We start from the raw sequence: 19,623 nt of genomic DNA, 5'->3' as shown, positions 1-19,623 counted from the left end.
TGGACTCCCCCAAAATCGGGAACATTTTTTCTGCATCAAACCTGTCCAATCCCTTAAGAATTTTATATGTTTCTATAAGATCCATTATGTTTCTATAAGATCCGCCGGCTTCGGCCAGGCTGGAGTTCCAGAGTCCCAGCCGCAGGGGGCAAATACATCCCACCGATCGGAAGTCCGGCCGCGGAAGTCCCGATGACGTTGAGATCGGCCGCCTCACCCGGCCTAGGTGCAACTTTTTCGGGGGGACTTCCAGGAGCTCTTGTAATTTTGTCCAGATTAAAGGAGCCATCAATTGCCAGAAAATCGGTGGTGGGCCTGTACTACAACATCTATGGTATACTGTACATACTGTGCTTCTCCCAATCAAAGTGAAGATGTACATTTAAAAATACACACTAAAGCCAGTGAGATATTTTGATAAAAAATCAGACTCGTGGAGTCTTGCAGGCCCTTTGGCCCAACATGCTCACACCGGCCAACATGTCCCATCTACACTAGTCCCACCTGCCTGCGTTTGGCCCATATCCCTCTAAAGCTGTCCTATCCATGAACCTATCTAAATTTTTCTTTAATGTAGAAATAGTACCTGCCTCAACTACCACCTCAGGCAGCATGTTCCATGGACCCTTTGTGTGAAAAAGTTACCCCTCGGGTGCAATGCGCTACGATGTGCACCATTCAGAAAGCCAAAGTTCCAAAGTGGCTGAGACAAATACATGGTGTGCAGACCAAGCCAGGGTGGGGAGATGAGGCTTGATGGGTTTTAGGAGTGATGGGCCTCCCAGTTTGCATTTGGCCTCTGGGTGGCGACTGTTTAGTGTTAATTATCTTCCCAGAAGTTTTTTTTAAATGACCAATAGCCAGGGATTCCCATGAACTAATGAGGATTTATATCTTTTAAGTAGTCTTTGAGAACACCCTTAAATAGAACATAAAACATAGAACAGTACAGCACAGGAACAGGATCTCTGTACTGGATACCAGCTTAAACTAAATCTTCTTTGCCTACACGTGATCCTTATCCCTCCATTCTCTGTATATCCATGTGCATCTTAAAAGCCTCTTAAAAGCCATTATCGTATCTGCCTCCATCACCAACCCAGCTGCATGTTGCAGGCACACACCACTCTGCATGTAATAATACTTGCCCCGCAAATCTCTTTTAAATTTTACTCATCTCAACTTAAACCTGTACTCCCGAGTTCTTGACATTTCAACCCTGATGAAAATGGCTCTAGAATGCCTACCATATCTAAATAAGTCTTTTAGCCTTCATCAATCTGAGTATTGAGTGGAGAGGTTTGGATGTTATGTCCAAATTGATGTTGATGAAGCCACATCTGGAATATTGCTTTCAGTGTTGATCACCCTGCCACTGGAAGGATGTTATTAAGCTGGAAGAGTGAAGAGAAGATTTTCAAAGATGGGCTCATGTGTCAGATCTGAAGGGCAAGGTTGAGCAGGCTAGGACTTTATTCCTTGAAGCGCAGGAGGTGATCGTAAGATGTATCATATCAGGAAGGGAATAGTTAGGGTGAATGCGCAAAGTCTTTTACCCAGTCTGGCAGAATCAAGGAACAGAGGACATGTGTTCAAACTGAGAGAGGAAAGATTTAATAAGAATCTGCAGGGCAACTTTTTCACTTAGAGGTTGGTGGCTACATGGAACTAACTGCCAGAGGAGGTAATTGCAGCAGGTACAATAATAGCATTTAAAAGACATTTAGACAAGTGCATGGATAGAAAAGGTTGTGAGGGATATGGGCCAAACATGTGCAAATAAGACTAGTTTAGATGGGGCTTCTTGGTTGGCATTGATTATTTGGGCCAAAGGGCCTGTTTCTGTGCCATATGACTCTATGTTCTACGCTGCTATTCCTGAGTAAATTCCTCTGGGTTCCTGGAAATCATTTGCCATGTCAAGCTACACATAGAGTTCAAGCTAAGGTCCTTGTGTCGGATGTCTGGGGTAAGGAATGTGGACCACATAGCGTGTACAATGGAACAGGGTGAACGTCTTTAGAGTCTCAATGCCAGGTGTGCCGGCATTGGTTTCAATGGTTCAATGGTTTAATGATCCTTTATTGTCACATGCACCATTTAAGGTACAGTGAAATTTGATTTATAATAGAGTCATACCAGATAAAAGCAATAAGACACACATAAAAGTTAACATAACCCTCCACCACAGCGACTCCCCCACATTCCTCACTGTGATGGAAGGCAGTAAAGTCTCAGCTTCTTTCCTCTTCACCAATGGATCTTGAGGATTTCACAGTGATGGCATTGGCAGTACTTCTCCTAAACTGCCTGCTGTAGGTTGATCATGTTTGAAGCATAAAGGTTGACCCTGAGCTATGTGCAGAGTAAAAAGCCTTGATTAGCTTAGTTTAGTTTAGTTTAGTTTAGTTTAGTTTAGTTTAGAGATACAGCATGGAAACAGGCCCTTCGGCCCACTGGGTCCACGCCAACCAGCGATCCTCGCACATTAACACTGCCCTATACACACTAGGGACATTTTTTACATTTACCAGCCAATTAACCTACAAACCTGTATGTCTTGTGAGTGCGGGAGGAAACCGAAGATCTCGGAGAAAACCCACGCAGGTCACGGGGAGAACGTAAATCTCCGTACAGACAGCATACGTAGTCGGGATCGAAACTGGTTCTCCAGCCCTGCATTCAATGTAAGGTAGCAACTCTACCGCTGCGCCCCGATTATGAAGTGCCTTTGTCATATCCTATGTAGACACAAGATATTCGGCTTCAGCATGTAGATAGAAACAAGCCCAGGTTTTCAGTACACGCTGTTGCCAGTGTGGGTCTTTTTTATTTTTTGCAAAAGTACACTGTGCATACTCACACATATTCACGAGACTAATAAGATATTGAATATATCACATGAAACAAATCATGAATCTACATTTGCATTAGACGAGAAATAGTATTGGGTAGACTGATGGGACTGAAGGCTGATAAATCCCCAGGGCCTGATGGTCTGCATCCCTGGGTACTTAAAGAGGTGGCTCTAGAAATCGTGGACGCATTGGTGATCATTTTCCAATGTTCAATAGATTCGGGATCAGTTCCTGTAGATTGGAGGGTAGCTAATGTTATCCCACTTTTCAAGAAAGGAGTGAGAAAGAAAACGGGAAATTATAGACCAGTTAGCCTGACATCGGTGGTGGGGAAGATGCTGGAGTCAATTATTAAAGAGGTAATAACGGCGCATTTGGATAGCAGTAAAAGGATTGGTCCAAGTCAGCATGGATTTATGAAGGGGAAATCCTGCTTGACTAATCTTCTGGAATTTTTTGAGGATGTGACAAGTAACTGTGCATTGTTCCCTGAAGGTGGAATCTCATGTGGATAGGGTGGTGAAGAAGGCGTTTGGTATGCTTGCCTTTATAAATCAGAGCATCGAGTATAGAAGTTGGGATGTAATGTTGAAATTGTACAGGGCATTGGTGAGGCCGAATCTGGAGTATGGTGTGCAGTTCTGGTCGCCAAATTATAGGAAGGATGTCGACAAAATGGAGAGGGTACAGAGGAGATTTACTAGAATGTTGCCTGGGTTTCAGCACTTAGGCTACAGAGAGAGGTTGAACAGGTTGGGTCTTTATTCTTTGGAGCGTAGAAGGTTGAGGGGGGACTTGATAGAGGTTTTTAAAATTTTGAGAGGGACGGACAGAGTTGACGTGGGTAGGCTTTTCCCTTTGAGAGTGGGGAAGATTCCAACAAGGGGACATTGCTTCAGAATTGAGGGACAAAGGTTTAGGGGTAACATGAGGGGGAACTTCTTTACTCAGAGGGTTGTGGCTGTATGGAATGGGCTTCCGGAGGAAGTGGTGGAGGCAGGCTCGATTTTATTATTTAAGAGTAAATTGGATAGGTATATGGATAGGAGGGGATTGGAGGGTTATGGTCTGAGTGCAGGTAGATGAGACTAGGTCAGGGAGAATGGTCGGCGTGGACTGGTAGGGCCGGACAGGCCTGTTTCCATGCTGTAGTTGTTATATGTTATATGTTATATGTTATATGTTAAAATGGATGAAGGAGAGCCAGTGGAAATAATGTTTCTAGACTTTCAGAAAGCCTTTGATAAGATCCCACCCGGGAGATTGGTGAGCAAAATTAGAGCACATGGTATTTGGGGTAGGGTATTGACATGGATAGAGAATTGGTTGGCAAACAGGTAGCAAAGAGTAGGAATAAACGGGTCTTTTTCAGAATGGCAGGCAGTTGTGAGTGGAGCGCCGCAAGGCTCGGTGCTGGGGCCGCAACTATTTACAATATTTATTAATGATTTGGATGATGGAATTCGAAGTAACACTAGCAAGTTTGCAGATGACACAAACTGGGTGGCAGTCTGAACTACGAAGAGGATGTTAGGAGGTTGCAGTTGATTGCTCCTAATTTGAGGAAGGACGTCCTTGCAGTTGAGGCAATGCAGCGTAGGTTCACGAGTTTTCAGTTTCTAGTTTCAGAACCAGGTTTCTGATTGTAGATGATCAGCCATGATCCCACTGAATGGCGGTGCTGGCTCGAAGGGCCAAATGACCTCCTCCTGCACCTATTTTCCATGTTTCTATGTTTACATTCTAGTACTCAGTTCTTAAAGTTACAGTTACCATTATATACACTACACTGCTCTCCCCTTAGAAAGTAAAATAAGTTGTAAAATAAACAAATAAGAATAATTTTATAAATTTAATCTGACGACTGGTTTAAGCACTCTTTCTGATCTGAGTGGTTTAGGGGGAGTGTCAGGTTCTAAAGGAGAGTCAAGTTCAGGATCATTTACCTTTGTCTCTACTTTCTTTGGAGATTCTCCTCTTACATCTGAACTTGGAATAATACCAAAGTCTGACAGATCTGCCGATTCGTCAATGCTTTGCTCATGTTCATCCCTTGCTGGGATCATATGGTTTATGTGCACACTTCTAACACGTCATCCAATTTCTACCAAGTACCTCCTGGAACCACACATTTCAACTACTGTTCCCACCTCCCATTTGTTTGCTTTGCAAGGGGGGCTGAGAACACGAACCTGATCATGTGTATTGAACCTACATTCTTTTTTACTTCCACCATAATGACGTTTCTGATCAGATTGTTTGCGTTCAACCTTAGGAGATAGGTTAGGTAGAACCAAACTCCATCTAGTTCTGAGCATTCTTTTCATGAGAAGTTCAGCTGGCATATACCCTGTAGTAGATTGTGGCGTGGTACGATATTTCAGTAAGAAACTAGCTAGCCGCTGTGACATACTGAATTTTGAATTCGCTTCAAGACCTTGTTTCTTGAGAGCTCCTTTGACCATTCAGACTCACCTTCCAGCTGCGCCATGAGATGCCGGATGGTAAGTTGGCACTAAGGTATACTCGATACCATTTAGTTTCATGAAAGTTTGGAAGCGTGCAGTTGTCAGAGACAAGCTCTTCAGGTAATCCACGACACGCAAAGATAGACCACAGTGCATCTATTGTTCTTTCTGTTGTTGTGTTTGTGCCCATACTGTAACACAGAAACAGACCCTCTGGACCTCCAAGTCCACGCCCACCAGCGATCTTCACACACTAGCCCTATTCTACACATGAGGGACAATGTACGATTTTTTTTTAAACCACAGCCAATAAACCTACAAACCTGTGCAGCATATGTCTGAAGTGTGCGAGGAGACCAGAGCATCCGGGGAAAACCCATTCGGTTACAGGTAGAACTTGCAAAATCCCTACAGACAGCACCGATTGTCAGGATCGCACTCACGCTTTAGCCCTGTAAGGTAGCAACTCCACCACTGCACAACTGTGCCACTCCTTTAGAACCAAGGAACTCTATCCTTGTTCCATGTGGCGAGAGGGGAAGCAAAGTCAGTACAGGACAAAGAGAAGATGCGGGTGAGCGATCGATGACAGCAGGGGCAAACCTTGTTTACTAAAGAAAGTATCAAATCTCAAGCAACCAACGACATTTCCCCCCCCCCCATTCATCCCCCCCCCCACCCTCGTGCCTTGCCTGGAAGCACCTATTTCTCCCCTCCCCCTCCTCCTCCTCCCCCTTCATTCCTTCCTCTAACTTCATAATTCCCTCCTCTAACTTCATCTCTTCGATCCTTTCGTCTCACATCTTGTCTTTTCATCTCTGGCCTTTGTCTAACCATCTGCCTATCAAAAAACCCCATCACCCGTGACCACCTATTACTTGCCAGGCTTTGTCCTGCCCTTCCTCTCTTCAATGTTTCTCTCCTCCCCCACCACAATCAGTCAGAAGAAGGGGCTCGACCCAACCTATCCACGTCTCCAGAGATGCTGCATGACCTGTTGAGTAACTCCAGCACTGTGGCTTTTTCTATAAACGAGCATCTGCAGTTCTTTGTTTCTTAAGAGTCAAAGGTGTTGAGAGTTCAGTAATGGCTGGGCACAGGGCTCATGCTGCTTACGTCAAGGAGAATGTCAAACTTTACGTATTGTCGCAGTGAAAACGTGCTGCAACAAATAAGCTCATTTCATTTATTCTACTTTGGAAGACCATCTGCTCTTTCTAATCAATTTAATCAATTTGCTTCTGAAATATTAAACTTGAACTGTTGCAGTAATCACCCTAGTGAAAACGTGACAACAGATTCCAACAATAAGTTGAATTATTAATAAATTTCAAGGTAGTTAATTGCAGATGTAATGAGACTGCTGTCTATGTCCATGTCTTACCTTCTGTTCTCTCACATTACCAATGAAACATTGCAGGTGGTGCTGAGTGTATAATTACTTTTTGTACATACTTATATGACTCATTTCCTTTTTTAATCTATATTAATTGAAAAGTACCAGGAAGCTGGCGAGATGCAGGAGGGTAAAGCACCATGCCTTCTACCTGAGGGAAATTCTCCAGTAAAACAAATACGTTTGTTACCAAAGGATTGCAAGTTGGTTTCAAAAGCCTCCAAAGGCAGCTAGATACTCACCTGTCAAAATACAGGGCAAATGGATTCCCTCTCTCTCCATCCCTTCCCCCTTCCTAGTCTTACTGTTTCCGACCACATTCTATCTCTGTCCCACCCACTCCCCTGACATCAGTCTGAAGAAGAGTCTCGACCCGAAACGTCGCCCATTCCTTCTCTCCAGAGATGCAGCCTGTCCTGCTGAGATACTCCAGCATTTTGTGTCTACCTTCGATTAAAATACCTACTTGCCAGCAAGTTTTAACCTGAACAGGAGGCCTAAGAACATAGAACATAAGACAGTACGGCAGAAAACTGGCCCTTCGACCCACAATGTCTGTGCCAAAAACATGACTTACCTCCTTTGCCCGCATATCCCACTATTCCATCCGTGTGCCCAGCTAAAAGCCTCTTAAATGCCATTGTCGTATCTGCCCCCACCACCCCTGGCAGCACATTCCAGACACTCGCCATACTCACCAAACCTGTACTCCCTTGGAATGTGGGAGGAAACCAGAGCTCCCATACAAAACCCATACGGTCATGGGGAGAACATGCAAACTCCATACAGACAACACCCGAAGTCAGGATCGAACCCGGGTCTCTGGCTATGTAAAGCAGCAACTCCACTGCTGTGCCACCTTGCCTATTGAGACATATAAGATTATTAAGGGATTGGACACGTTAGAGGCAGGAAACATGTTCCCAATGTTGGGGGAGTCCAGAACCAGTGGCCACAGTTTAAGAATAAGGGGTAGGCCATTTAGAACGGAGATGAGGAAAAACTTATTCAGTCAGAGAGTTGTAAATCTGTGGAATTCTCTGCCTCAGAAGGCAGTGGAGGCCAATTCTCTGGATGCTTTCAAGAGAGAGCTAGATAGAGCTCTTAAAGATAGCGGAGTCAGGGGGTATGGGGAGAAGGCAGGAACGGGGTACTGATTGAGAATGATCAGCCATGATCACATTGAATGGTGGTGCTGGCTCGAAGGGCCGAATGGCCTCCTCCTGCACCTATTGTCTATTGTGCCGCCCTGGTTGTACCCTTATTAGGAGTGTGATGAGAATGTGTAGCTCTCACCTCAGAGTGAAGTGTATTGATGAACCTAAGTAAAACCTTGGTAAACATACAAGGAAAAAAATAGTGAAGGATTGTCTATTGTGTATTGAGAATGGATGGAAGGAGGCTCAAGTAGAACATAAACATCACCTGAGTCAAATGGTTTGTTTCTTTGATGAATGTATCATATGGACAAATGGAAGAAAAGTGTATACTGAGGCCTAAAATTTACAAATGGATCAACTGCCCGACCCGTGACGTTTCGGGTCGGGTCTGAAGAAGGGTCTCGACCCGAAGAGTCTGAAGAAGGGTCTCGACCCAAAACGTCACCCATTCCTTTTCTCCAGAAATGCTGCCTGTCCCGCTGGGTTACTCCAGCATTTTGTGTCTACCTTTAATAGCAGAACTACCTGTGTACAAACATACAAAATGGTGCCATAGAATTCTCCTTCTGTATTTTTAAAACTAAATGAGCAGAAACCTATTTAGGGCATTTTTCTGAACTCAAAGTGGTCACCATTTTACAGCGGACATCAGTGGCCTGAGGCTCGTCCAGAATTAGGGCTTTGACAATGCTCATATTTGACAAACTGCAAAGGAGGGAAGGGTGCCATGTTACGCCTCGTCAGCCAGATTCATAATTTTCTTTGGTCTATTTTGAGCCGGTTGTCTCCGGTATTGGACGTGAGCCAGTTCTCGGGAGATGGTGCCACCAAGAGCTCATGTGCAGTTGTGATGCAAGGTGATAAGTATTTCCAGAGATTAGTCTCTTCTCAGCCACAAAGAAAATATATTAAAAATTATCACTTTAGAACCTTCATCATCCATTCTCATTACTAAACATTGCAATGGATTTCCACAGAGATCCATAGAAAACTGCTATTGTTGCTCTAGAGGTGTTTCAGAAATACTGCCTGCCACCAGGAATAAGAATTTCTGTCAAAGCTGAAATGAAGTGTGTCAGAAAGTAAATACAGTTAATATTTCATCAGGTAGCGATGAATTCTTGTTCTCGGTCTGTAAATTGCTGTGAGTTCAAATGTGGACAATAATAATAGATATGTTTTAATTGAGAAAAATGACTATTACAACTTGTAAATCATAAATGATACGAGCATTTTCAGAAAAAGCAAAATAGGTCAGTTTTACTGTATGAGTCTGTGAGCTGTATGTGGAAGAGAAGTCTGGCTTGTGAAAGTAATGCTGATTCATCTTTTTTGAGTGATGAGGTGGAGAATCGGTGAGATCAGTGAGCGTTACTGTGTACTGTGAGGTTGAATTTGTATCGCACAGCCTGGGTAAGGTTGGCAACTACCTTTCCAGAAAGATGTTAGTGAATTAGTGGCTTTTTTTTAACATAAACTCTTAAGAGTCATGGGGTCAAAGAGCATGGAAATAGGCCCTTCTGCCCAACCCCTTCTGCCCAACTTGCACATGTCGACCAATATGCCCCATTAACTCCAGTCCCACTTCCTCGCATTTGGCCGATATTCCTTGCAACCTTCCCTATGTACCTGTCCAAATATCATGTAGATGTTGTTGTATTACCTGCCTCGATTACCTCCTTTGGCAGCTTGTTCCATTTACCCACTACCCTCTGGGTGAAAAAGTTGCCCTCAGGTTCCTATTAAATCATTCCCCTTTCATCTCAAACCTATATTCTATAGGTTTAAATCTTATAATCAAGAACCTGGTTCTTGATTCCCCTACTCTGAGTAAAAGACACTGTGCATTCACCCTATCCCTATTCCCCTCTTGGACACCTCTATAAGATCACCCCTCAATGTCCTGCACTTCAAGGAATAAAGTCCTAGTCTACCAAAACACTCTCTATAGCTCAGGCCCTCAAGCCCTGGCAACATCCTCGTAAATCTTCTCTGCACTCTTTCCAGTTTAACAACATCCTTCGTATAGCAGGGTAACCAAAACTGAACACAGTACTCCAAATCCAGCCTCACCAATGTCTTGTACAACTGTAATATAACATCCCCACTCCCATACTCAATACCCTGACTAATGAAGACCAATGTACCAAAAGTCATTTTTGTAGTCATTTTTTGTCATGCTGTCAAACAAATTAATAGATAATTAAATTAATTTTCAAAATTTAATGGGATTTTTCATGACCTCTGGTTTGCTAATCACCACATTACCATTCTCTACTCCCACTTACCTTCCCCCACCCGACTTCACACAATGCCATATTGCTGCATTCCTCCGTGCGTTAAACTGCCATTTCTTTTATCTATAATATAGTTGAATATTTGTTTAGGTCTTTGTGACTGGTTTAAGTAAGACATAAATAGATTCATAGAGTCATACAGTATAGAAACAGGCTCTTTGGCCCAACTCATCCATGCAGTCCTAGATGACTATTTAAACCAGCCTCATTTGCCTGCATTTGATCCATATCTCTTTCAACCTCTACTATCTATGCACAAATGATTTTTATATGTTGTCATTGTACCTGCTTCATCCACTTTGTTTGGCAGCTTGTTCCATATACCCACCACCCTTTGTGTGGAAAAGTTGCCACTCAGCTTCCAATTAAGTATTTCCCCTCTCTCCTTAAATCAATGTCCTCCAGTTCTTGATTCCTCAACCCTAGAAGAAAAGACTGTGCATTCACCCTATCTATACCCCTCATAATTTTATATATGCCTATGACATCACCTTCAATCTCCTATGCTCCAGGAATAAAGTCCTAATCTGCCCAACCTCTCGCTATAACGCAGTTCCTCAAATCCTAGCAGCATATCAGGCAAACTTTAGAGGGTAATTGATTGAATATGAAACGTGGGGGGTCCTGAGATTTTTGAGGAACATCCAGTTGCAATTGGCTGGATGTTGCCATTTCAGGATGTTGCCATTAAAAGGACCGCTGCATGCAAATGCTTGCACTTTTGTAAAGTCTTGCCTGAAACTTGAATTTCATGTTGAGAGGATAGATAGAGTGCATGGTGCTCATACTTTTAGTCCCATTTGTATTACAGAACTACATTCAATGATAGCACAGACACAAGAGACTGAAGATGCTGGAATCAGGAGAAAAAAAACAGGCTGCTGGAGGAACAGTCTGCACAGATGCTGCTCGATTTGCTGAGTTCCTCCAGAGGTTGTTTGTCATTTCAATGATGGTTGCTTTTTTTTAATGTAGCATATTTTCCCCTCAGGATATGTAACAGTTAGAATTTGGGAACCTTAAGCTGAAATTAGCACCAATGAAAAGACAGCAACAAAATACTGAGCTTTACCACCGGTTCTCTTCATATGCTTGTACAAACAGTGTGAATGTAAAATGATGTTAAAACAGGAAATGAAACCTGATTCCCAAAGTGTAGCTTGTGAATTAATGATTTTGTTTAGAGAGATACAGTGTGGAAGCAGGCTCTTCAGCTCACTGAGTCCATGCTGACTAACAATTACATTGGTTCTATCCTACAATCTAAGGACAAATACAGGCCATTTAAACTAAAAACCTACATGGAAAACCCACGTGGTCACAGGGAGAACATGCAAACTCCGTACAGAGAGCACCTGTAGTCAGGATCGAACCCACGTCTCTGGCGCTGTAGGGCAGCAACTCTACCGCTGCACCACTGTGCCGCAAAATAATAATGTTTTATTGTAGGTTTCGTTTAATCGTGTTTCTCTCCAGCATTTGAAAGGAAACAATTGTAATTCCTGATGATATTGGTTAAGATCAAAGTTTTGTGATTGACCTGGAATTGTATGACTCCATTTTAAAAGTTTAGTTTTAACCTCATACCAAAATAACGCAGATTCTACAATTTAAAGTCATAAATTGTAACAGGGCCTTTGGTTACACTTGTCCATGCTGACCAGGATGTCCTATCTATATTTAGTCCCAATTGCCCGTGTTTAGCCCATATCTCTCTCAACCTTTCCCATCCACGTACCTGCGCCTCTCCAGATGTGCTGTAAACGTTCTGAACATACCTGCCTCAACTATCTCCTCTGGCACCTCGTTTCATATGACCCCCACCCTTTGTGTGAAAAATTTGTCCCTCAGGTTTCTGTTGAATCTGTACCATCTCACCTATGTCCTCTGGTTCTTGATTCCCATTTCCCCTAGTGAAGGACTCCCTACCTTCATCCTATCCATTCCCTTCATGATCTTGCACCCATCAGCTTCATGCACGTCAAGTCCTAGCCTGCTCAACCTCTCCATACAGCCCAGGGCCTTAAGCCCTTGCTACATTATCATAAATCCTTTCTGCACTCTTTCCAGCTTAAAGACATCCTTCCTATAGAAGGGTGACCAAAACTGAACCCAATAGTCCAAATCCAGCCTCGACAAATCTTCTACAAATGTGACAGCATGTCCCATTTCTATACTCATTACCCTAACTGTTGAAGGCCAATATACCAAAAGCCTTCTTGACCACCCTATCTACCTGTGATGTCACTTTCATAGAAATATGCTAGACTATATCTCATTTTCTATTCTGCACTCCTAAATCCCTCTTCCAAAATACAACACATCGCACTAATCTGCATTAAACTCAATTAACCATTCTACAGCCCACTTGCCCAACTGATCAAGATCCTTCTGTCATTTTTGTTAACCATCTTCCCGATCTATGATACCACCCACTTCAATGTCATCTGCAAACTGAGGCCCACCACTAGTCACATTTGTTCCCAAACACACTGTCCCATCTGTTCCAGGGATTGTGACGTGTAAGTTCTGGTGGAGAGAGCTGTGGCAGTGTGAAGACAGGGGCTTCTGTTGTTGAAGGAAAAAATGGAACTTCAAAGATCTGATTGGGATATCGAGAGGTGTAATGATGGGCAGGGGATGGGTGAGGGTCGAAGTTGGCTGTCTTGGGTGGGGAAGGTGTCAGAGTCAGAGTCTGCTACTGATGTGTGGTCTCCCTGCTTGTGGGGAGGTCTGAGTCTGCTGGTGGAGAGGACGAAAGGTGACGAGCAGCGTGGGGCAGGTGATTTCCTGGTGAGAGGAATTTGGTTTTAAAAATAACTGAAATTGAGAAACTACTTGGGTCAGATTCCCAGATTTAGGTTGGGAACTGCTCCAGGTGGAGACCTTTGAGTAGCTTGTTCTGGAAGTTTCCAAGAATAGGATCTCTTCAGAACAATGTGTTGAGGGGAATAACGTAACTCCCATGAATGACAAAAGCAGAACGTGTCTGCACAAGTGTGATTTGCAAACAGTGTTTCAGCGGGTTATTATTTGATTTGGATGTTCTACTCTGTAAGTAAATCATTGTGATACTGAGCATGTGATACCGGAATGACCAGCGCTACACGTCCTCAATTTTGATCAGTATATTTCATTTTCTGATGAAATTTTTATTTTCATTTTGTTCAATCATTTGGTCGGCATCATATCATTTTTATAAAATCTTAACTGGTGGAGTTTTGTTTCTGCCCTTTCCAGTGCATGGCAATTCTGCTCATCTTATACAACGTTTTTTCTATTTCTAATTTCAGTACAAGCAAGTGGAACAATACATGTCCTTCCACAAGCTCCCCGCTGATATGCGGCAGAAGATTCATGACTACTATGAGCACCGTTACCAAGGCAAGATCTTTGACGAGGACAGTATTCTGGAGGAATTGAATGATCCACTCAGGGAGGTAACATGCACATTTATAAATGCATTGATTCAATTGTGCGTGATGTCTTAATTTTGTGATTTGTTTTAATTATAGCAATAATAGTTATTTTTAGCATGTTTTTAAGTTAGATTTCTGGGTTAGAAAGGAAACTTTGAGATTTGTTATTACTTCAGCAGCTGATACAATTCGAAAAGGCCTTTATTCTGTGAGTCAGATATATCGAAGAACTATGTTACAATGCAAAAGTACTAAAATCACAGGCTGTTGTTTCTTCATATTGGATTATCTAAAGTTGTTTGTCATATTTAATATTCTGGTGTGGAAGGAAGCCATTCAGCCCTTCAAAAGCAATGCTGGATCGAAAAAGCATGAGCAATCCCATCAGTCTCATTTCCTTTTCTAGCTTACTACTTCATGCTCACATGCCCACCAACCTTTACTATCCTTCTATGGATTGCTTGTACTAAGGGCTAATTTTCTCGACTTGAAACGTCACCCATTCCTTCTCTCCAGAGATGCTGCCTGACCCGCTGAGTTACTCCAGCATTTTGTGTCTACCTCCAATTTGAACCAGCAACCTACACAAGGGCTAATTTAAGGTAGTCAATTAACCTACAGGCACATCTGCAGAATGTGGGATGAAGCCTTTGCAACAGGAGGAATTGCACATCGTCAGGGATAGAACATGCAAAATCCACACAGACATCTCTACCATGCTGAGACCAGGCACCAGCTCTCAGCCACCTCCTCATAACTACCTCTTGAGCATGAACTCACAACGAACACTAGGCCATCATCTCGCGGACCGTTATCGATCTCTTCATCTTTGGCAATTCCTCTTGACGGCTTCCAAACCTATAGTTCCCCAGCCCCGCACAGCCCATTTCTATCTCCTTCCAAAAATCCACAAGCAGGATGGCCCTGGCCCTGGCAGACCCATTGTTTCACACTCCCCCTCCCCCCAGACGGATCAACGATAGAGTTCCCCTGTTCCTTACCTTTCACGCCACCAGCCTTCGCATCGAATACATCATTCTCCGGAATTTTAGCCACCTTCAACGTGAACCCACCACCTGTCACATTTTCCCATCCGCACCCCTTTCCACCTTCCACAGAGATCACTTACTCTGTTTCTCCTTGGTTCACTCATCCCATCACCTCTAAACCACCCCCTCCTCAGGTGATGTAACACCTGTCCCAATACCATTCCTGTCCTGGGTCTCCTCCATTGGCAGAGTGAGGCCACATGCAAACTGACGAACAGCACATCATATTCCTCTCGAGTTTACAACCTAATGAAATTAACATTGAATTTTCCAGTAACTAACCAACAATTAACCCATCCTTTTTTTCCTTTCCCCTTGTTTTCAACATTGATTCATAGATTATAGAACTGTACAGCACAGGAATGGGCCCTTTGGCCCACAATGTTTGTGCTGAACATGATGTCAAGTTAAACAGATCAGATCTGCCTGTACATGATCATATCCCTTTATTCCCTGCCTTTCACATGTCTGTCTGTCGAAAAAATGCCACAATTCTATCTGCTGTCGAAAAAATGCCACAATTCTATGTGCGTTCACCACCACCCTTGGCAGTGCATTCCAGACAACGCAACTCTCTGTGTTAAAAAAACTTGCCCCAGCCAACTCCATTAAACCTTCCCCCTCATGCTGAACAATTCCACGCTGGAAAAAAGGTTTTGTCTGTCTATCCTATCTACGTCTCTGATAATGATGTAAACTTCTATCAAGTCTCCCCTCAACCTCCGATGTACCAGATAAAATAGTGCATGGTGGTCAATCTCTCCTTATAGCTGAAACTCTCTAATCCCGGCAGCACTTTGGTAAATCTCCTCTGCACCCATTCCAAAGCTTCCACATCTTTCATGTAATGGGGTGACCAGAACTGTATGCAATACTACAAACGCGGCCTAACCAAAGTCCTAGAGAGCTCCGTTATGTCTTCCTGACTAATGTTCAATTACCCAAGCAACGAAGGCAAGCATACCACACATCTTCTAAACCACCCTATTTGTGCTATGATTTGCACCCATTTCTCCCCTTCCACCTGCCTCTCTACCACCCCCCGCATCCCCTTGCACCTATATTTCTTCCTCTGACGTCATTATTTACATCCCTTCTATCCTTATTTCAATGTTTTTGTCGTTTCATCTCTTGCTTTTGTCCAACCATCTACCAATCATCCCCCCATCACTTGTATTCACATCTCACCTGCCAGACTTTGTATTGCCCCCCACCTCTCTTCCAGCTTTCTCTCCACCCCTCCCCCCCACCATCACAATCAGACAGCCGAAGGGTCCCGAACTGAAACATCACCTATTCATGTTCTCCAGAGATTCTCCCTGACCCATTGAGTTACTCCAGCACTTTGTGTCCTTTTTTGCCTGTAGTTCCTTGTGTCTCCATGCAGACAGCTCACAAAGTCAGGAACAAACCTGGGTCCCTGGAGCTGTGAGATATCAATGCCAACTGTTGTACCTCCACGCTCCCAATAATTAAATGTAACCAACTGAAAGAATTGAACTAGAGGGATAAAATGCTTTCCCACAGTATATACTGACCTCAGGCATTCCCTCTTCACCTTTCACTTCCACTCTCCTCCCAGAGCACCATCCATCCTGTGAAATACATTTGAAGTTTTGAATTTCCCCATCATCAACAAAGTAACAAAGTTGCAATAACAACACAAAGCTGATTAAGGATTAAGCATTAGCTGAGGGTGCTTCCCAGACGAGCCATGGCTGAAATCTAACGTAGGCATGGTAATTATGCCACTGCCCCTAACCGAGTTAGCTACCAGCGTATATGAAAAGTCCTTAAACTCTCACTGCTTTGCAACCCATGGTTTAGTCAACACATGGCAAATATGTTGACTGACTTATACAGTCACGAACTCTACTCAGATGAGCAAGTATATTTCGTGAATGTGAAACTTTATTTACCTATCTGTTCCCGACGGTCCAATAGTCCATTTTTCTTCAGGCACAAACCTGGATTTTTGTCAGATCGGAATTAAATTTTATATTCGAGGCAGAGCACAATGTCATGGCTCTAGTTTATAGGATGCTTAGTGATAACACTGGGATTAGATTAGAAGCAAAATCACGTTACTGTCATGAAAATTCATTACAACTGCAGCAACTAGGAGCTACATACCTTTTATTAGAGAAAATAATCCAAGGCACTTCACTGTTTGCTAATAGAATTTATACCAAAAATGTATATCCATATTACCTGCTCACATTTGACTCTTATTCCACAAAACCTTTTCTATCCCTGTACTTGTATAAATGTATTTTAAATGTTGTTATAGTACTTCCCTCAACTACCTCTCTGGTAGCTTGTTCCATGTACCCACCATCTTAAATCTTTCCACTCTCAACTTAAACAGATATCTCTTGTTTCTTAATTGTCCCACTTTGGGTAAGAGAAAAGAGTAATTTATCACCACACCAGCAGTGTTGCAAAGGCAATCTCTCTCTCTCCCCCTCTCTCTCACCCCCCTCTCTTTCTCTCCCCCCTCTTTCCTTCCCCCCCCCTCTCTCTCTCTCCCCTGTTCTCCCCCACTCTTTCTTCCCCCCCCTCTCTCTCTCTCCCCCTTCACACCAGCAGCGTTGCGAAGGCACTCTCACAGCACCATCACACCTATCAAAGATAAAACGTACTAGTTAGTAATTATGAAAAAAATGTAACAGCACACGAAACACAACTATTCAGAATTTGAAAGGTCCTGCTGACAGTGGGCTGGGCAGATCCTTCATCATTTGCCTGAAACGTGATCTCCACAGATGCTGCATGACCCACTGAAATCTGCCAGCAATCATCATAATCATAATCATACTTTATTAGCGAAGTATGTTTTGCAACATACGACGAATTTCATTTGCCATACAGTCATACCAATAAAAAGCAACAGAGCACACAAAATACATTTGAACATAAACATCCACCACATTGACTCCTCCACATTCCTCACTGTGATGGAAGGCGAAAAAATTCAATCTTCCCTTTTTTGTTCTCCCACGGTCGGGGTCCTCGAGTCTTCCGTTGACGGGATGATCTTACTCCCGTAGCCGGCGGCGTTTGGGCCTTCCGCATCGGGGCGATCAAGCTCCTGCATTGGGGGGGGGGGGGGAATCTCAACTCCCCCGCGCAGAGCGATCGGACCCGGGTCGGGGCTGGTCGAAACCTTCTGCGTCGCTTGGAGCTCCTGACATCGGTCTCTACCCGAGACTGCGAGCTCCTCGATGTTGAAGTCCGCAGGCCGCGGTGGAGCGTTGAACCCAGGCAAGGGATCGCAAGCTCTGATGGTAAGTCCACGTCCCCACAGTGGGGCTCAAAGTCAATCCTGAGCAAGGCCTGCAGCTCCCACCCCCACATAAAACAAACCAGAGAACATTAACACATATTTTTAAAACACACTAAAAAGAACAAAAAAAGACGAAAAAGACAGATAATGTCGGCCAGGCTGCCATCGCGGCGCCACCCGGTGGTATATTTGTCATTTGCTCCAGGTTACTGCATCTGCACTCCCCTGTGTTTCCTTCATTTGTTTATTGTTTTTCTCTCTCCATCATTATAAGCCCTTGGTTCAAAAGCAGCTTTCTGGGCTCAGCCATTGGAAGACATAAGCAGACATCCACATACATGATTCCCAAGTTTAAGGAGGTGTTAATGAGGCCTTGTTGACACAGCCCAACCATTTCTAAGTGTGTGGCAGATAATACTCTCTTATTCCAATTAACAACATTTGTATTCTTCAAGATGGTGATGGGTCCAAAAAAATTGTGCATAGAAACTTTGGGTAGTGTTCACATGTCACTTGGTTAGAAATATTGCAAAACATATGAAATAATTTAGTAACGTGAATTTGGAATATTTTTTGTTTAGTTACCCTGATATCATATTTTTGTTCAAACTAGATTAGTCCTGATTTCTCCGGAAGATGCCAGCAATTCTGTGGGGAATTGCTAATAATTCTTAACATAATTGCCAACAAGTTCAGAGTACATGCATGGATTATGAAACTTGCACCTGCAATTTGCCATCTGCAGTCCAGTGCTGAGCATCTCATGGAAGACAAAACTGCCGCAACTCCACAGCAGTTGCTGTAAGGAATCTGCCCACCAAACATGCACTTAGCATAGAAACATCAACATTCACTTGAATGGAGCAAAGCAGCTGCTGTTGAACTAAGCAACGATAAGGTGTTTTTATTGAACTGATTAAATTCATTGCCTTTACTTGAGGATTGGACAGCTTGGGAATACAAATCTACAATGTAGGTTAACTAAAGGTCAGTTCCTGGGTAAGAATGCGCATCATGTAGATCATCAGGTGAATGTCAGTGCTGGGAATAGAGAGATATGGATCACTTGCATGCAATTAGTCAGATAGAATCTTTTCCCCAAGGTGGAAATGTCAAAGACTAGAGGTCGTTGCTTTACGGTGAAAGTTTAAGGAGATGTGTATGAAAAGATTTTTAACAAAGAGAATAGTGGTGCCTGGAATGCACTGGAGTGGAGGCATATACGATAGTGACATTTAAGAGACCTTTAGCCTGGCACATGGATATGCAAGGAAAGGAGGGATATGGATCATTAAATATTTTTGATTTCTGGAAATAAACCTCCTTCCCTGGACAGAGGGGATTAGTTAAATTTGGCATCATATTTAGCTTGGACATTGTGGGTCGAAGGGCCTGTTCCTGTGCTGTACTATTATCTAATATAGACACAAAATGCTGGAGTAACTCAGTGGGACAGACAGCATCTCTGGAGAGAAGGAATGGGTGACGTTTTGGGTCGAGACCCTTCTTCAGACTGCACTATTATCTGTTTATGAGACAGTTGGTTTATTTATCTTGACTTTGTTCAGCGTGAGTTAATAAAATAGCTAACAAAGCTGAAAGCAGGGTTTCGGTCAAAAGGGTACTTTCCATAGTTCAGTCAGTCCTGTTTTGTTTGGTTTGGTTTAGTTTAGTGTCACGTGTACCGAGA

At 43.3% G+C, this 19,623-nt stretch overlaps 1 protein-coding gene across 1 annotated transcript in view; it reads left to right on the top strand.

The window, feature by feature from the left end:
• The window catches only part of LOC144592177 (potassium/sodium hyperpolarization-activated cyclic nucleotide-gated channel 1-like), a 271,424-nt gene that overhangs the window by 187,896 nt on the left and 63,905 nt on the right, over positions 1 to 19,623 (top strand). The window contains exon 5 of the mRNA XM_078396648.1: positions 13,473 to 13,619. Coding sequence (XP_078252774.1) covers positions 13,473 to 13,619 — 147 coding nt within the window. The remainder of the gene's footprint in view (positions 1 to 13,472; positions 13,620 to 19,623) is intronic.

Source organism: Rhinoraja longicauda, chromosome 1 (assembly GCF_053455715.1).
Source record: "Rhinoraja longicauda isolate Sanriku21f chromosome 1, sRhiLon1.1, whole genome shotgun sequence".
In the NCBI taxonomy this organism is placed as follows: Eukaryota; Metazoa; Chordata; class Chondrichthyes; order Rajiformes; family Arhynchobatidae; genus Rhinoraja; species Rhinoraja longicauda.
This window is presented reverse-complemented; position numbering and strand designations above follow the sequence as displayed.